Source organism: Lycorma delicatula, chromosome 3 (assembly GCF_047948215.1).
Source record: "Lycorma delicatula isolate Av1 chromosome 3, ASM4794821v1, whole genome shotgun sequence".
Lineage (NCBI taxonomy): Eukaryota > Metazoa > Arthropoda > Insecta > Hemiptera > Fulgoridae > Lycorma > Lycorma delicatula.
In genome coordinates, this window is record NC_134457.1 from 80609060 (window position 1) to 80630348 (window position 21289).

At 31.2% G+C, this 21289-nt stretch overlaps 1 protein-coding gene across 1 annotated transcript in view; it reads left to right on the top strand.

The window, feature by feature from the left end:
* LOC142321728 (uncharacterized) overlaps nt 1-21289 on the top strand; it is a 107829-nt gene that overhangs the window by 67655 nt on the left and 18885 nt on the right. The window contains exons 12-13 of the mRNA XM_075360048.1: nt 10249-10350; nt 17357-17425. Of these exons, the coding sequence (XP_075216163.1) occupies nt 10249-10350; nt 17357-17425 (171 nt within the window). The remainder of the gene's footprint in view (nt 1-10248; nt 10351-17356; nt 17426-21289) is intronic.

A 21289-nucleotide genomic window follows, 5' to 3' on the forward strand; every position in this document is an offset into this window, starting at 1 on the left:
TTCATGACGAACCAAATTTATTTTTATGCCATCATTATTGTTTTTATTAATCGCTTCTAAAATTTCCTTAATGGCCGTCTCTATCGCATCATCAACTTTTGTTTTAAGCTTGATGATTTCATCATTTATAAATTGTAAAGTATCGTTAGCAAGCCTTTCCATTTCATCTTCTATGTATTTTCTAATAACCGCATCGTATGCATTTAATCTTTCCAAACCTATAAACTTTTCATACAGATGGATTGTGTATTCATCAAACATACTTTTGCTTCGACGCAGATTCAACGCGTCCGCATCATCGACAGGATCGGACACGTTACACAACCTATCATTTTTTATATCGTAATTTCCATCGGTTGTGATAGGGAACCCGACGACATTTGTTTGGCATGTTTCAAATTCACCGCATCCGAATCACCGATAGGATCGGACACGTTGCACAATCTATGGTGATTTATATCATAATTTCCATCACTAGTCAACGAAAGACCTTCCCCAGGAGGCCCTCGTTTTCTCGCTGTTCGACGTCCATTACGACCTAATCTTAATCGTGACATTTCTATATTTGCAAAAATAAAAATTAAAAACAAATAATCTATTCTTCAAATTCAACTTGTTTCAATTCTTTAATTATGGATATCAGTTCGTTAGAAACGCCCTTGTTTCCGGCGTCATATTCGCCTACAAGAGTATGCAATCTAGCTACCAGATCGTTTGGATCGTGCCAATATAAATAGACCGGATTATAATTGAGTTGCGCGTGCAACAGCCCGGTGCCGCTGAACGATGTCGATGGTGTTTTATAAGGCGAAATTGATTTGATGGGTCTTTTTGAAGGGAACAGGTTTCTGATGACTTCGTTGTATTTGAAAGATTTATTTGTTTTTACTGCGCCGGCGTCCGTCAAGTGAGCACCGGTACGCTTCAACATTTCACCATAAGTTTGCATATCTGCCGTGTGAACTTTTGTCAGATCTGGATTTTTAAACAACAACAGCTCGAGGACGCCCGGTGTGGCCGAATATATCATCTCTCCCAAATGCATTTTATCACCGACAAATTCAATTTTAATATCGCCCAATGTAGCCATATCTGAATTTTATCGTATTTCACACCGTGTACATGATCTAGAGATACTTTTGGACCAGTCTTCAACATTTGTATGTACGGTTTTATAGCTTCTGAATAATCTTCACTTGTAATTGTTTCTTGCGTCTCAATTTGTGTAGATGGAGTGTCTGGCAAAATATGTATATATTTAACAGGCTCTTCGCCACCTTCATATGCAGTTTGAGTTCGTTCGCATGGTAGAGTTGTTTGTTGAGATAACATTGTAGAAGAAGCTACATCTTCTTCATCATCTGAAAGTTCTAAATCTTGTTCCAATAAACTCTGTTCACATCTCTCTTCATGTCTCTCTAAATTACTCATCAGTCTATCGCCCAATTCGCGTCCTACTCTATCTATATCAATTTCTCCATCGGTCGGAGGTGAAGGAGACTGTTTTGGTTTATCTATTTTTTCTCTTAATTTCTTGGATCGGTTCGATTATCGGTTTGAAACGTTTAGCGAATAAAGCTTCCTCTTCGGCTAAACCCATCATGAAAGCCGCATGTTTACGTTTAAAATCCTTATTCAATCTATCAATTTCCATCATTTGTTTCTCTTTCTTATACATTGTTCTATATGTAAAAAAATTAAAAATTGAAACAAATAATCTATTCGCGTTCAATATAGCATCGCTGCGTTCGACGGTGCGTTCAATATAGCATCGCTGCGTTCGACGGTGCGTTCAATATAGCATCGCTGCGTTCGACGGTGCGTTCAATATAGCATCGCTGCGTTCGACGGTGCGTTCAATATAGCTTCGCTGCGTTCGACGGTGCGTTCAATATAGCTTCGCTGCGTTCGACGGTGCGTTCAATATAGCTACGCTGCGTTCAATATAGCATCGCTGCGTTCGACGGTGCGTTCAATATAGCATCGCTGCGTTCGACGGTGCGTTCAATATAGCTACGCTGCGTTCAATATAGCATCACTGCGTTCAATCGATGATGATAAATTTATCCATACCGTTCCGATAGCGACCCTTATTTTTATCGCTTTCTTTATCGATAACTAGAAAACCATACCGATTCGCGTTCCAATCATGTTCGCATAAAGATTTAAAGTCGTCAAAGGACATGTCGACGTTTACGTGTTCATCGTAAATGTGTTGTAAATTTAAACCGTCTTGTCTGAACAGAATTAGAAAATTGCAATTGTCCCGCACGAGTTGTTTTGGTATTTTCGAATATGTTTGCGCCAGATAGAAGCAATCAGTTTTATTGTGGCGACCTCTCGAAAAATAATCACCGATATTGTTTTACTTTTGTTTGATTACATCGTCGAATACCATTATCGAGTGTGGTTGAATCGCTTCCGGTTGTGGAACCTGATCGTTTTCACTGTATTCATAGTAACCCAATTCTGGATTCAACATTATCAGGTTTGATAACATTCTATATAGCGGTTGATGGAGAGATTTAGAGAAAATGTACAAGTTGTGAAAGCGTACTCCGTTTTCTTGAACTAAAAGATTGAAAACCACATTTGTTTTACCGCAATTCGATGGGCTGCATACAATACATCTGATAGTGTTTGTCAAGAGGGAACCGGGCTTACTTCGTTTTTTCAATCCGTATCCTTTCATTACGTTCATGATGGGAAATTTTGTTTTCTGTTGCACTTCCTTCATATCTCTCTCTTGTAAAAATATTTATGAATTTTTAACAGACTATTAGTTTGTTAAACTCACATCAATTTCGGTGACTTATGATAAAATTATTGTGAAATTTGTTATCTTATGTCAAAATCATACGGATTTTTATATGAAATGGAGGCATCTCTATATATACAACATCATTTCATTTGTCATGAAATATTGAAAATCATATCCAAAACATCAGTAAAATCAAAATTACCAAAACAATAAATTCCAACATTATAATCGAATCTATATTGTGAAAAAAAATTGTTTCCACGTAACAATATATTCACACTACAGCATCATTCAAATCTATCCATGAATTGTAAGATTTATCAAAACCTAACCATTTTACATAGGCTTTGTTGCCTTTTCGTTAGAGAATTTTCTCAATTTGATATATGTCTTTGTGTTTTGTTTTTTGCAATTCGTGTTGTTAAAGCGACCTTTTAGAATTTCATTTCTGGAATCGATCAGTTCATAGGTTACGGGTCGAGATTCCGAGTGAACAGTGTGTATTTTGAATTTTCATTCGTCCAATTGGGCAAATAACCCTTGTCGAATATCTTTTTATGTTTGCTTCTACGAACGGGATCGTCTACTTGAAATTTAATCTTTACAATATTCGGTTTCCTGTTGTATTTTTCATTTAAATTTGCGAGAACTTGCTGTTCATTTTATTGATTTACATCTTTCGGTTTAAATTTTGTAGCCGAATGCACCGTATTATTGTATTCATCGACGAGATTTTGCAACATGTCAATCCATTTATAGTTCCCGTGTTCTGTAAATTTGGTAAACACTTTCGTCTTTAGCGTCCTATTAAAACGTTCAACTATGGCGGCTTTTTTATCTGAATATGTAGAATAGTGATTTATGTTGTACTGTTTCAAAAGGGCTGGATTATAAAATTCTTTCCATTGATCTGTTTGAAAATGTTTCATCTTATGATTTGCGAATATCGGATGCAAAGCGACTGCGACTTCTATACCCGTCTTCTTCTTTAACGGTATAGCGTATGCAAACTTACTAAAACAATCGATAACCGTCAAAAAGTACTTGTAGCCGTTGTTTTGTCGTGAATAAGGTATCATTTCGACTATGTCTGCTTGGACTAAGTCATTCAGGCCTTTTAATTCTGTTTTTCTGGTTTGATAATTGCGTTTGGCAGGCTTGTGTAATTCTTTCGCTAAAATTGCTTTAATTGTCATTTTGATCTAAAATATAGAAATTAACAACATAGTAAAGTAATGTATTTCTTTATTACAAGTATTTAAAATGTATCGATAATTAGGTTAAATCACCGAAAATATCGTTTTCTTTAAACTAATCATTAGAATCATCATTTCTATAACAATAAATAAAACGATAATTTTTATCGCTAATAAAATATTGTTTTTAAATATTGTACTCTTTAATGTAGGTCGATAAAAATGTGCGATATTTTAGAAAAATTGAATAGTTTGAATTATTCCAATAATGTTAAAAATATTAGTGAAATGATTGTTGATAAGCATTATAGAATTGAAAAAGTGGAATTTATAACCACGAAAAACGGTGAGTCGCTTATCGCATCGATTGATGGATTTGGAAAAGTATTTTTACCGCAAAGATTTAAGTATTCTTACCCAATCTGATTTGAATGAAATTAATAATTGTAAACAAATTTGTATCGTATATAAGGGCTTAAAAAAGATGAAGAACGGTCATAGTTTTCACAATGTTGAATTTAAACACGGTATTGATGTTACATATTAAATCATGTATATTTTAGATATGTACTCGTTTTGTATAAAATGTAAATTTAGAACTCTCTCGCGTAATTGTGTTGTGGTAGAGAAAATAAAATACGTTCTACTTGTTGTATTTGTAACGAAACTAAGCTAACATATGTTAAGAAAAATAAATTAATTAGAGTAATTAATAATATTAATAGAATGGATGCGGACTAATTTTTTTTCTTTTTTATCATATATTCACCGATTTCTTTATGTCCATACGGAAGTGTATCTATAAGGTTTTCCAACACGAATCTTTTATCATCATATGGTGAGAGAGCTTTTTTACTCTGATCAATCGAGTATATTTGATGATTAAAACTACCTAATGATTTCGAAGTGGAATATGAAATGTTTCTATTGAATAAACAATCTTTATCGACTATACGAGAACCTTTTTTAATTCCCTTGGCTGCCTTTTTTTCTTCTAAACCACATTGATGATATCCCCAAAGTAAAGAATACATTTTAGCTCTCAACCCGACAAATTCGTAGATTGGATCCCCTTTCATTTCATCTTTTAAACGACCAATGTCGTATTTACTAGTTGCGTAAACATTTTCATCTTGTTCATTCAAACGTTTATCATCCCAAGAATGATCAAAATGTACCTCTTTTGTTGGTATAATTGAATATAATAACGCATCCGTATCTGTCATTAGCAGTTTTATGTTTTCATGTCCGTATCTGGGTAAAAAGTGATTGTAATGATAATCATACATGATTAGTTTTGCCAAATCCGTTACTGTTAAACCTACATATATGGGTTTGTTTAAGTATATATTTTTTTCAACAGTGAAATTCCAACTACATCATTTCCATAAGGATAATAATGTTTTACTCTTGGTCTGGCGTTTATTTTTTTAAATTTTGATTTGTCGTTAATCAAACGCATATCGATTCGCTGTCTTACATTTTCAATAGTTTTACCGTATACACTGTTGATCAATAGCTTGTAAACTTTTTTTTCAATCTGATCTTTTGTGTCGCACCACGCATCGAAATTTTTCTCAACATAATCTTTCAACCATGGAGATTGATTGAAACTAACGGCTCTGTGTATTTTTGTCAGCACCATACCCTGTTGACAATACAGTTTTAACGTTCTGTAATGTAAAACGTATTTGTGTTTATCTTCCAAAGTACACAATAATATTATAATTTTACACGCCACTCGTTTTTCATCGGAGAGGAACGGAGAAATCATACCGTTGGGAATGGATTTTTTCTCTGGTCCGAGCGGATAATCTCTGTGTGTTTCATGTAAATGTTTGGGATATGTTAAATCGACTTCTAAAATATAACCAGTTTCCGCATCGTCTTTTACATCTTCCACATTGAACAAATATTCAAGTTCGTTTTCATCACACCATCTGAAACCGTTTACAGGCAGCGGTTCCATCATACAGCGGCCGTAAGGAGATCTTACATCGTTACATTTCTTCGGTTTATTTTCATTATAATAATCATCTTGATTCGGATCGTTTGCCACAGCATAACGGTTGGGAATCATCGACACGCCACCGCGAATGCCTTTTTTAAAAAACAAATACATATCCGGATCTGTAACGAGTTCTAACTGCACTTTCGTTTCCTTAATCGCTGCAAACCACGATAAACGTGGAGCGGATATATAATGACACGGATCCAAATTGTTTATTTCAATCATTTTATTACGAAAACTCTCGAATACATCAGCCAACAGCATGACGTCCAATTTCATATAGAAATCGTGATATTCACCGAGCGACTTAACAAGTTGAATTAACTTCACCGTTGAATTAACAAGTTCAACATAGCAACTCTAGCTTTATTGTTTCCATCACAATTACTTTGTATATCGTTTCGAAATTGAGAATATGTTGTTTTAAATATCTTTATTTGTTTACGAGTAAATAAACTGTGCACCAGGTCATCTAAGCTGTAAGACAGAAATTGATACGAATCAATAAATCGATATGATATTCTATTCTTGAGCGTTATAGATATGAGTTTTTCACTATTGTTTGCGAGACAAGAAATTTCAAATTTATCTTTCAATGCATGCATCGCCAATACGATGTGATGTGAATCGTATCCACGTAAATTATGAAATACAACCGGAATAAATGTTACATGTTTACAATTTAAATTGCAACTTTCATGTGCAGGACCGATAAATTTACCGCTTGTGTGAGAATGATGTCTTACACGACTCCCATCCAACTTATCTCCGCATATAACACATTTAGTGTCTTTTTCAAACCTTTCTTGATCTTTTTCACTTACAGTATACTCTTTATTAGTTGGTAATTCCTTTTGGAAATATTCATATTTACCACATAAATCACAGAGAAACTTTTCAACTACCTTATCATCTGTAGTAGCTCTGTATAATTTTGATTCTACAACACAACCGTTTTCATCTATTATAACATAACAATAGCCAGAAGGTTTATGAATATGTGTTTTTGTTGTATTGCGAGTGCTTGGTTCGGATTTTGGAATGATAAACGTTTCAAAATCTGCATATATTACAAAAGGTACACGTAATGTTGAGGAATAATCTCTAAACGATACTATATTACCACGTCTTCGTTTCTCTCCAACACCAATCCATTCGTTTGGCATTCTGATTCTCTGAACCTTTCCTTGTTTACAGTCTTCAATATGTATTGCAAGTCTTTTTTTAGCTTAAGTTTCACTAGTCCAAGATTTAAAACAATACAAACAATACGGGCAATATTCACATTTTTTATGACTTTTATTATTACCGCTCAACAACCTTGATAAACCGTTATGTTCGTTTGTCATATTTATTAAAGTATAATGAGAGATATTTAATTTAACATCAGTTAATAACAACAACCAAACCATGATTTTTCAATTATTATTCACGCGTTTTACATATACATTATTAGAATTAAATGACTCTCTATCATCATCGTGTTCGATATCATAACACAAGACGTTAACACCAATATCTGGGTTTTGAGGTTCAAATTTATCAATGTCTTTAACGCAAACAGGATAGTCTATTCCTTTCATGTTTAAATGGTTTTCAAATTTTTTATAGAACGAAACACGATAATACCGTTTACTGTTAGGAAATAGATGTGCTAGAATAGACCATAAGAAACATTTTTGATCATCATTCTGTACATTTATTACAGCGTGTTTCTTAAATAAAGCTTTCGGTACTGGAAAATGTGTACTGTTACCACCGTAAAGCGGATCGAATTCTGATACTGAAAGATCCAATCTTAATATTTTATTCATAACCCAACCGCTTCCCATCTGAATAAACCTTTCAAAAGATTCTTTAATTTTTTCATAAGCTTCTAAATACTGTTCATTCAAATCGCTTGGATTTTCGCGTACGTTTAAGGCGAATCGAGTGCTGCTGTGAAAGTTAACTTCACACAAATTAGATTTATTATCTACGCATCTCTTCATCTCAACAACAACTACGATGTAATATTTGATATTACCTTTATATTTTTCAGCTTGTAAACTTATAGCGTTAAATACCCTATCTTTCATATCCATTAAAAATTCATAAATATCTACAAGATTTTTATCGCTAACATTCCACGATTGTTTTATTAGAGATCCACCTAATGCTTGTTTTATATCTGGAATTTCAATATAAATCATCAATTCAGAAACAGCTATTTTATTATTCAATTTATCTCGCATATTAAAATATTGTTCAAATATACTTTCAAAGGCCGTATCAATAGACGATTCATTTTCCGCGAAAAGTTTTATTTTTTCCAATTTGAATGATTTATAAAGAGTTTTTCCATAAGAAGTGAATAAACATTTATTAAATACACAAATTAATTGTATAGTAAATGTATTAGGAGTGTATTTCTTATGTAAACGTTCAATATCATCTTTTATATTATCCATAAATGTAATTAAATCGTACTTGTCAGACAGATTTTTATAACAAAATACTATTTTATTGGGGTCAGATATAATAATCGTTTGATAAATTAACTCGTTCGAATTTCATGTTCTCATATTAAAATATAAATAATTTTAATAATCATATCTTATTGATGTTAGCATTCTATGTATATATAGCCATACAAAAGATTGGGGATTCCCCTAGCGTTCACATTGAAAATTGCGCTGATAGATAATTTTATTTAAATACTAAACAAAATAAATTTATCAAAATTAATTAATGGTGATATGAATTAAAATTGCAAACTCTACCCACGGTCTAGATAACGGCTTGCCTAAAAAAAATATAAACATATTTGTTCTTCAGGCTATAGAATGGCCGAACTTTTCGACGATCACCCACGGTCAACAGCTGCCGCAGGGACGCTCTTTGTTTGTCTAGTTGATTCAGCCTTATAATATAGGGAAGAGAAAAAGCCAATCTATATGTGCAGCTATACGAACTAAGCGGTATATGTTATTGATGTTAGCATTCACTCTATGTATAAATAGACATACAAAAGATTGGGAATTCCCCTGGATCTAAAATTCACATTGAAAATTGCGTTGATAGATAGAATTGTATTTATTAACATTAAATCACCACTTTAACATGAAAATTGTATAAGTCAAACACAGTTGGTATAAATCGTTCTTTAATTCTTTAATGTATAGCGAAAACGACGTTGAGGTCTTCAAGCACCAGTCGGGGGAATTCGACTGGTGCTTGAAGACCAGTCGGGGGAATTCGAGCAGAACCTTAGGTTTATAAACTAGATAGAATTGTATTTATTAACATTAAATCACCAGTTTAACATGAAAATTGTATAAGTCAAACACAGTTGGTATAAATCGTTCTTTAATTCTTTAAAGTATAGCGAAAACGACCCTGAAGTTCTGCTTGAAGACCAGTCGGGGGAATTCGAGCAGAACCTCAGGTTTATATACTACTTCCTCTGCCTAATAAGCAGAATTTACCTATACATCAAACACAAAATGATTTGTATTTTATCATTACATCTAAGTTTTTGCTCAATACATCTTTGTTATTTTTTTGTTGCATTTCCTATGTGATCTATATAGTGTATGAAAATAAAGATTGGTGTGAATAGGATACTTATCTTGTGTAATTCAGTGTACTAAGGAAACTGCTTAATACATTGGTGATATTAATCACAGTATACTAGAAACTACCATTTACTGAAATCTTGAAAAGAATTAGATAATTATTACAGACTTCCTTAAGTGAATATATGAGCCTTAATAAGTAATATTGAGAATTATAATAATTAATATTAATAATATAATATTACTATTAATATTTATAATAATTATTATTATAAATAATAATAATTTGGAATGTATCAAAATTTACTTTGTATTAATCTAAGTTTATTAGCTGAAGTCTTTAAATTTATGCTTTTAAGGTTAAAACAATAATGTATTACACATAAAATGTAGAAATAAAAATGTATTATTACCTAAAGTGCTGATACCTAAATTTACTACAATTAAACATCTCAAAATAAAAGACTATTCATTATAAGCTAGCAGAATATGATTAATAAAAAAGCATCATCCACTGATGATCTACGAAGTACGAGTATGTAAATTAGCATCATATTTTGTTGAAGAATTTTCATGAAATATATTATTACACATTTTTTTATACTACTAGGCTATTAAAAAATTAATGTTGAAAATTTGTTTTATTTCTGTACATATTGAAAAATATGTAATATTTAGTTTCATCATTTACTTGTTTTTTGATTGTATTTCTCTGCACTTTAGGGTGAAAGTGAATATGATACTGACCCAAGTTTATATACAAAGAGTGAAATGATAAAGTTAATAATAGAAATGAAACAGATACAAAATGAATTTTTAATGAAGGTATGTAATATATCAATAATTTAAATCTGTATACTTTTTTAAATTTACAAAATATTAATTAAAAACCCCTTCTAAATAACTCTTGAGCAAGATAGAAAACTCAATCTGGTTTCAAGCTGATGCTTCTTTTATTCTTGTCAGGAAATAAGGAAAAATGGAAATAAAAGGAAAAGAATTAAGAATAAAAAGAAAAGCTGATGCATGTTTAAAAAACTGGTTTCTGAAGATTTTTAATTAAAAAAACAATTTAGAATATTAATTGATTTTATTTTTACTTGATTGGAACACATAAAATCATTAAAACAGATAGTTTTCTTCAGACTAGAATAAGTATGAATACTGAGCAAGTAACAGTATAAATAAAAATGAAGTAAAAACATTTAAATTAGAAAAAGATTCAGAATGTACTATTTGTTCAGTAATATGCTGGATAATTTCTGGCAATGTTATTAACTGAATCCCTACTATGATACCATTCAATCAGTAAAATCCTAAAATCCATGCCTTTGTGTTTGAACTAGAAAAATGGAGAATCACAAAACATCTATTCTAACAGTATATAGACAAGGCTAACTGCTAGACTAATGCATTCATTGAGTTCCCTAAATAAATAGATCTTTGTATTATTAAATGCATACAAATTATTACATTTATTTGTAATAACATTTAAAACTTTGTAATAGTATAGTTTTTTGTTCTGGATTATTGAAAGAGGATTTTGTAACACTCCTCACTTTACAGAACTAATTATTCTAAATTTTGTTAATATATATATATATAGCAAGAGCTGAGAAATTTTAAAGTGAATGAAACAAAATTATTCTAATTAGGGGAAAAAATTAATACAATACTTAACGTTTTGGAAATAAATGACATTTGTGGGACTTAAGAAAACCAGTATAGTAATCTGGTTTTTAATTTGAATAACATTTAGTGAATTAATTTATATTTGAAATTTTAAACTTTAAATTTGATTTCTGAATGAATAATTTATTTCATCCATTGGATTAGTTTATTTATTTTTTTTAGGGAAAAAGTTGAAATATTGTTACTTTAATGTAAAAAACAAAATCGTGAAAATATATTTTTAATGATTATTAATCTTGGAAGCATTTCTTTTATAGAATTTCTTCATTTCTTTTAGTTCTCTCTTAGATAGACTCTGTTCAGATTTTTGGTACCTACCGCCTCCCTTTTGTATACTTTTGTCATTCACATATTCTGCCATTGCTCAGTATTATAAAATATAACTAATAATAATCAATTCAAGGTATTCTTAAGCAGTAAATGTTATAAAGAATGTTTACCTTATAAATGTTACTCTATTTTTTAAGATTGCATTTTTTGAGATAGTATTTATAATTTGATTTTGCTATTATTAATATCACTTGCTTTTATTAGTATCAATCTGGAGCACATTTATTATTTATAAAAAGGCATATTTAGTTGCATTTGCGCTTTTAGTACTCAGCAGCCAAGTCACACAAGAATACTAAATAAATAAATTAATGAATAAAAACAAGTAACAAAACATTCAGTTTTATTTATATTTATTTTAATTACAGATTAGTTTTTAAATTTTATCTCAGAATTTTATGTCAGTTACTTTGCTTAATTTTATTTTTTATTGAGCTAAAATCCACACTTCCTTTACACTTAAAATTTACCATGAATAAATTGTTTTATGATATTCATATGGGCATGCAATACATTAGTATATGGCAGTTGTAAATCTAACATGAACATTCTGCAAAGATATCGACCTAATATACCATTAACTATCATAAACCCCCCCTCTATATCACAAACCCAATGTTGTTTGTGTAAATGTTCTTACATCTTTGTGTGAACACTATCCAAAGACGTAAATTTTCCAACCACTGTAGATTTCACTAAACAAAACTACCAAAAAATGCTTGACAAAGCCCCTGAACATAACACCCATCTCATGCAAGCTCTGTCTGTAAATCTAGAAGGTGACTCAAACATAATTGTTACACTAATGTTTCTGGCAGATTGGTAGAGATTAAATTTGATCCTCTATTTTAGGACACAATAATTATTTCTTGATTCTACATTTATTAATCAATAAGCATTAGTAGATTTATTCTATTTCATAAAATTATCCAGTATTTATTCATACTCAATTAATTTAGAATTATACTGTATGATTCCTCCTCTATGAATCATGAGACCTTGCCGTTGGTGAGGCGGCTTGAGTGCTTAGTGATACAAAGTAGCTGGACCGAAGGTGCAACCATATCGGAGAGGTATCTGTTGAGAGCCAGACTAAGGAATGATTCCTGAAAGAGGGCAGCAGCACTTTCAGTAGTTGTTAGGGGCATGAGTCAGAATGACGTAAACGGCCATATCAACATCACTCAGTCCTCGGAGTACTGCACAGCTGGAAGCAATGGAAAACTACAGCTGTTTTTTTTCTAAGAAAATGTGGCTCTCTGCATTTTCATATAGCAATGATGGAGGCGCCTTCCTTGGTAAAATATTCCGGAGGTAAACTAGTCCCCCGTTCGGATCTCCGGGTGGGGACTACTAAGGAAGGGGTCACCAGAAAATTAAAAAATAACATTCTACGAGTCGGAGCGTGGAATGTTAGATGTTTAAAAAAGGTTGGTAGGCTAGAAAATTTAAAAAGGGAAATGGATAGGATAAATGTAGATGTAGTAGGAATTAGTGAGGTTCGGTGGGAAGAGGAAGGCGACTTTTGGTCAGGTGATTTTAGATTAGTTAACTCAGCTTCAAATAATGGGCAGGCAGGAGTAGGTTTCATAATGAACAAGAAGATAGGGAAGAGAGTAGAGTATTTCAAAACGCATAGCGATAGAATCAGTGTGATAAGGATAAAATCAAAACCTAAACCAACAACGATTGTTAACGTCTATATGCCTGCAAGCGCCCATGATGATGATGAGGTAGAGTGTGTATACGAAGAGATTGATGAAGCAATTAAACACGGGTTTCAGACGATATATTGCAGCTGATAGATGAACGTAGAAAATATAAAAATGCTAGTGATGAAGAAAGTAAAAGGAACTATCGGCAATTAAGAAATGCTATAAACAGAAGTGCAAACTGGCGAAAGAAGAGTGGATTAAATAAAAGTGTTCAGAAGTGGAAAGAGAAATGAACATTGGTAAAATAGACAGAGGATACAGGAAAGTCAAGGAAAATTTTGGCGTACATAAATTAAAATCTAATAATGTGTTAAACAAAGATGGTACACCAATATATAATACGAAAGGTAAAGTCGATTGATGGGTGGAATATATTGAAGAGTTATACGGAGGAAATGATTTAGAAAATGGTGTTATAGAGGAAGAAAAGGAAGTTGAGGAGGATGAAATGGGTGAAACAATACTGAGATCTGAATTTAAGAGAGCATTAAAAGATTTAAATGGCAGAAAGGCTCCTGGAATAGACGGAATACCTGTAGAATTACTGCGCAGTGCAGGTGAGGAAGCGATTGATAGATTATACAAACTGGTGTGTAATATTTATGAAAAAGGGGAATTTCCGTCAGACTTCAAAAAAAGTGTTATAGTAATGATACCAAAGAAAGCAGGGGCAGATAAATGTGAAGAATACAGAACAATTAGTTTAACTAGTCATGCATCAAAAATCTTAACTAGAATTCTATACAGAAGAATTGAGAGGAGAGTGGAGGAAGTGTTAGAAGACCAATTTGGTTTCAGGAAAGGTATAGGGACAAGGGAAGCAATTTTAGGCCTCAGATTAATAGTAGAAGGAAGATTAAAGAAAAACAAACCAACATACTTGGCGTTTATAGACCTAGAAAAGGCATTCGATAACATAGACTGGAATAAAATGTTAAGCATTTTAAAAAAATTAGGGTTCAAATGCAGAGATAGAAGAACAGTAACAATTGAAGAACATAAGAAAAAAGCCGTAATAAGAAAGGGAGTCCGACAAGGATGTTCCCTATCTCCGTTACTTTTTAATCTTTACATGGATCTAGCAGTTAATGATGTTAAAGAACAATTTAGATTCGGAGTAACAGTACAAGGTGAAAAGATAAAGATGCTACGATTTGCTGATGATATAGTAATTCTAGCCGAGAATAAAAAGGGTTTGGAAGAAACAATGAACGGCATAGATGAAGTCCTACGCAAGAACTATCGCATGAAACTAAACAAGAAGAAAACAAAAGTAATGAAATGTAGTAGAAATAACAAAGATGGACCACTGAATGTGAAAATAGGAGGAGAAAAGATTATGGAGGTAGAAGAAGTTTGTTATTTGCGAAGTAGAATTGCTAAAGATGGACAAAGCAGGAGCGATATAAAATGCTGAATAGCATAAGCGAAACGAGCCTTCAGTAAGAAATATAATTTGTTTTCATCAAAAATTAATTTAAATGTCAGGAAAAGATTTTTGAAAGTATATCTTTGGAGTGTCGCTTTATATGGAAGTGAAACTTGGACAATCGGAGTATATGAGAAGAAAAGATTAGAAGCTTTTGAAATGTGGTGCTATAGGAGATTGTTAAAAATCAGATGAGTGGATAAAGTGACAAATGAAGAGGTATTGCGGCAAATAGATGAAGAAAGAAGCATTTGGAAAAATATAGTTAAAAGAAGAGACAGACTTATAGCCACATACTAAGGCATCCTGGAATAGTCGCTTTAATATTGGAAGGACAGGTAGAAGGAAAAAATTGTGTAGGCAGGCCACGTTTGGAATATGTAAAACAAATTGTTAGGGATGTAGGATGTATATGTAGGTATACTGAAATGAAACGACTAGCACTAGTAGGGAATCTTGGAGAGCTGCATCAAACCAGTCAAATAACTGAAGACAAAAAAAACAAAAAAAACTGTGATTCTGCAGAACTGACATAGTTCATTTTCCTTCCAGAGATATGCCATTTTTTTTAATACTGCATTATCAGATTGTCATTATAACTGTGTTAACATATTTTTACAGTTCCAAATAGACAAAATTTAATCATTGCTGTTAAACTAAATGTAACTGTAATACCTTATTTTAATGAACTCCTTTAATTTTTCATTTTCATTATTTATGTTTTTCTTAAGTTATTTAGTGGCATGAGGGTTGGTATACAGCATATTTTAAAACCCTCTACAGAAAAAAAGTGGTGATTTGAAATCAGAAAACCAGGGATGCCAGTCTTTTAGGTAGATTTCATAAGAAAGCTACCTATTTTAATGGGTACCGTGATTTGACTAATGGAAAATTTTGACATATCTTCACATTTCACATTACCCAGACCCCAAAACCACTTTCAGTTTAAAAGTTTATATATACATATATATATATATATATAAAAATTAAAAAAAAAAAATATATATATATATATATATATATATATATATATATATTTGTTCTTTTTTTTTTCACTTTCTTGTGGACACTAACTGCCGTAATTTTCTGCCAATTACTTTCAAATTGATACATAAAATATAACGAGCCAAAATCTCAGTTGAGTTTGTTACTGGAAAAAATTGGACCAGGAGGTGGAAATGGGAGGACTTTTTCGAAAAAAAAATATATCGCTATAACTTTACTATTAAGTAAAATATCAAATTTAAGTTCTTATTATTCTTTGGATAAGGGCCTAAAACTTATCTAAGTAAAGTCTTTTGATACCACCAATCATTGGCTCAGGGGGTGGAAAAAATGGGGTTTCAAAGACAAAAAATATCATACCTTACTTAATAGTTACAGTATCAAATCGGTTTAAAGTGGTTGTTAGTTCTCTAAACATTACCTAAAACTTTTATTTGAAACAATTTTTGATATGACCAACTCTTATGACAAGGGATGACCAAAATATTGCTCGAATTGGAACATTTTTCTTATTAAGTAAAATATCAAATTCGTTACTATTCTTTGGATAAGGACCTAAAACTTATCTAAGTATAAAGTTTTTTTGATATCGCCAACCATTGGCCCAGGGGGTGGAAAAAATTAGGTTTGAAAGACAAAAAATATCATACTTCCTGTAATATGTACAGTATCAAATCTGTTTAAAGATTTTTCATTAGCCCTCTAAACATTACCTAAAACTTTTGTTTGAAACAATTTTTGATATGACCAACCCTTCAAAAATGTTATGTATTTTTTTTACTGTAATTTTGATTACAATGTTTTAATAGCATGTTTTACAATGTTGTTAAAAAATTTTGGTCTGTAATTTTTTATGCAAAATGACACACCAGATATAAATTATTTCACTATATAGACTTGTAACTCATGTGGAGTTGCACTGCTTCAAATTTAGTTATTCTCTTCATTAACATAACCACTTTTATGAATGTGCTCTATCACTGAAATAAACATTATACTATTAATACATTTGTATTTTTAAACAACTGATTACACTTGCTGTTTAAAACATTAATATATTTTGCTTTATTTCTCCCTTTAAGTTCTTTAACAAGATCACTTTTGTATCTTAAGCAAACAGTTCTTAAAACTGTTGTTTAGTTATTTTGACCTGAATAGGTCAAAATAACTAAACAACAGTTAACTAATTAAATATTAGTTTACGCAATGATTTGCCAAAATATTGTGGCAGTTAATTTTTAATTTACCTTATAATTATTAGAACTGAAGGGCAATCGGACATTATTTCTTAACCCACACTTTTCATGAAAGTTATTGAGCACACATTTTATACTCAATTTGTTCAGTATTTAGTATGTCAGGAAACATATTTTAATAGTATGTTTTCTGACATGTAATGTAATAAAATAATTCTTCCATTTTATATAAGAATTTGTTAATATTCAGTCAAATTTAACATTCTTTTTTTTCCTCTTCACTCGCTTGTAAAATATTTTGCAAATCTCCTTTGTTTGAGAAATTTTTGTTTATGAATAGCCCCTAATGAATTTGACAAAGAAACACCTTGTGTTTAGATGCTTCAATTATAGATTTTAAATTAATCTGATCATTTATTCTGTCATAATTTTTTGTTTTATTTGTTGTTACTTATTTTTTTCAGATGAAAGATGTTCTTGAAAAAACTAATATAAAATTACAATATTTGATTGAAAAACTTCTTTTAGTAGAGGTAAAATTTCTGCAATAAGAATATGTTTTAAATTGTTCTTTTCCCCCCTTCTGTAAGCAAGAAAACACTGCTTATTACGGCACTTTATTCAGGATTTTATTGTTTCCTTAATATTGTCTAAAATTTTAGTTTAAACTGGTCTTCTTTTAGTAAATTTTTTATAATCATAAATTTGATAGCATTGGTATTAATCCTTTATACCTGGGAAGCTTAAACTGCTTTGAAGCAGAACATACAGCTAGACTTATATTTTAGGTCTCAATTTCAGCATTACTCAAGATAAGTTTAAAAATTGTCTTCTCTTTTATAAGATTTAAGATTTTTTTAAGCCCAAATATATTTATAATTTTGTTTTTAATTTATGCAAAATTAAGAGAAAACTAAACAAATCTTGATCAGTTCTAATATTTAAAATAGATATTTCAATTACCCTATTGCTGTTTAATTTCAGTGGAATTAAAAATGTTCATGGATGTATTTCAGGTCTTATCCTTTATGCAATATGAATCAAAATATTGAAGAGATACAGTAAATTATAAAAATAAATTAAACAAAAAAAATAATCAGCCAAAGTTATTATTAAAAATAAATCTATGATTGATTATACAATTAATTAGCACATTATAAAACACCACTACTATTATTAAAAAATATAAAAAGTTTCTTTCTGTAGAGTATCTTTCTGTACAGTATCACAAATATTTTATTTTGAGAAAGCCAAGACAGTTTTGTTTCATAGATTCACTTTATTGTTGCAATTATTCAAAGACAACAAAATACAATATCAACAAAATTCTGTAATATAATCTTATCAAATTAATTTTTTTATTAAATTTTCATTTACCATAATCTAACCTAGTTTTATTTATTCTGTGTGATATAAATTGAGTCATATAAGGTATTCAAAAAGTGACGCAACCTTATGGGAAAATGAGTAAGTAACAATAGTTGTTGAAAGTGGCCTTCATTATGTGATTTATATAATTGAATACAACATTGCAAGTTTTTAAACACATGCTGTAATATTTGTTAAGAAATTGCAGCAATCACATTGCTCAATTCTGCTCTGCAATTGAGGATGAGGATAAGCAGCATCCGTAAGGTATCCCCACAAGAAAAAGTCAGAAGGGGATAAATCAGAAAACTGAGGAGGCCACAGCCCGTTTGAAAACACTTGTCCATGAAAACCCTGATCTAAGAAAGTCAGTGTTCGTAGCATTGTCCTGCTAAGACCACATGTACTCTAGCTGGTCTGCAGGTATAGTGTTTACAAATTGTAGCACCACCTGTATGTAGTGCTCACTATTCACTGTGCCATGAAAGAATGTCATGAATATTCGCCTACGTGACATTGCACACCAAACACCCATTTTCTGTCCATGCAGGGGAGATTCATGCAGCTAATGTGGATTTTCTATGCATCATATGCATGAATTCTGTGTATTCACATATCCCCATCAAGGTGGAACCATGCCTCATCCCCCAACCAATCATTGAGTTATTCCCCATCTGGGGTTACAGTTGACGAGAACTACTGACAGAATGCTAAACATTTTCCAGTGTGTGCAGGTAACAACTTGTGAACAACACAAATTCTGTACAAATGCATCTTTAAACACTTGTGTAATGCTTGTGGGCACTGCACTACCAATGGGGAAACCAGACTGGCTAGATAGGCATCTCACAGACTTGTTGGGACTAACAGAATATGCAGCTTGCACGTTGATCAATTTTTCCGGTGTTAGCACTTTCGGTCGACCACTTTTGGCTGCATCTACCACATTGCTTGCTTCTTGGAACTTGAACAGCCGCTTGATGGAGGACTTGTTTGGTGCATCCACATCATACATTTCTGTGAAGGCATTTTGGGTCTGGGCACATCTAATGTATTGAGAAACAATGAATATTCTCTGCTACATTGTGTAACCAATTTTTCTCAATAAGTCTTCAACAAAAGAAGGAAACATTCTTCCATAAGGCTGCATCACTTTTTGAACACCTGTATTTCAGAACACCTGTGTTTTCAGAATATTATAACTGAAAAAAAAATAAAAAATAATTTGTAAACATATTTTTGAAATTATAAATGACTGAATCAATTCTAAGATAAAGATCATCTTAGAAAAGTCATCTTATAAAAAATTGAAAGTGAATCCTTTACAATTTTTAAAGAGTTACCTTGTTTTATTGTGTATTATTCATACTTCATACATAATTATACATGTAATTGTCATTAAATTGTTTTTAACTGTAAGACAAAAAATAAAGGAAATAAGGGAATTACAAAACTCAAATTTCTTGATATTGTGTCAAATGAAGCAGATTCATAGATTTATTTTTTGTCAACATCTAAGTAATATTTTTAAATTTTATGTATTAGAAAATCTCATTCTACATAGGTATTAAAAAAACATGCTGTTATTGTAATTTTAGGATAAAAAATAGTGCTTATATAAAGTGACAAGCAGATAGTGTACTAAGATGTATTGTCCTCTGTTTGTCTGAATACTAATCTCTGACAACAGGTTATTTCTAGCTTAATCGTAAGTGGTTTTGAGATCCTTAATAGCTGTAAAATTTTGTTGGTTTTATGTAAAACACACATATTGTTGGTTTTATGTAACTAGACCACACATACTATAAAAATTATTCTTGAAGAATATTTGTATATTTAATATACACTGATGGAAGAGTGTTGACAATTAAAACCATAAAATAGAGAAAAGTTGCTTACTGCATAAGTCAAGGTCAAGCTGCAAATCATTGATTTATTAACTAATATGGTTTATGCTCATATACAATCAGCAGATATTATCATTTACACTTTTTAATAACAGTAATCTTATTTATAAATAAAAAAGCTAACAGTGAGAGAATTTTCTTTTTAAAATATTAAAGTGCATTGTCAGTCAAGAGAAGATATTAATGATAATCTGAAGTGTATACACACAGCAATGATGCTCAAAACGTCATACAAATTTATTATTAAATTTCTGAGAGCCAAGGTGGTTTTTGTAAACTATTAACACTAATAACCAATTAACTAATTAATTACTAAGCTGTTAGTAATTAAACTTAATGATGAGTAATTAATCTATGGCAAAAAAAAGATAAAGATTATGTATGTACTGAATTTGAACCAGAGTGCTACAGAGGAGAGATCAGTGGTAAAAATACAAATATAATGATAGCATGGAAAATGAGTGTCACTGTAGCACCTCAAGTTATTTCCCTGTCACACCAATTTTATTAGCACCACTCCATTTATTATTCAATGTATTTGAGCTGGATATGACCACACCTCTAGCTGGAGCTGATCACACCTACATCATTAGACACCCTGTCTAATGGTATTATAAATTACACTGATAAACATAATTTTTGTTTCCTAACATGTAATACATGATTTTAATCTGTTTTTTGATTCTGAAAATGAATATAAACTCAGAATCTTTTTATTACCCACCATTTTTGAAAAAATGTTAATATTAATTAAAGGATTTTTTTCATTTTTCAATGTATAGTTAGCATTTTAAGCTCCTACATTGTATTTTGTTAGCTCATTTTTTATTGTATAACTTTGTTAACATAATTTGTAAGCTATAAGTGATCAGTACTAGACAAAGAATTAAATCATATCATAGTCACATTATGACATCATGTCTTAATACTGAAGAGTGAGCCTTCATGAACAAGATTAATCATGTCTGTGCAGATCAAAACATGTAGTTGAAAACACAGCTATGTTGTTTGTATTAAGCACTGGATTTAGGAATAAATTAGTTTTCTTCAGTCTTATTGCTGTCTTAAGTTTGTTAACAGTGCAGTATCATAATGCCTTGAAATTGTGTAAATGATGTGGAT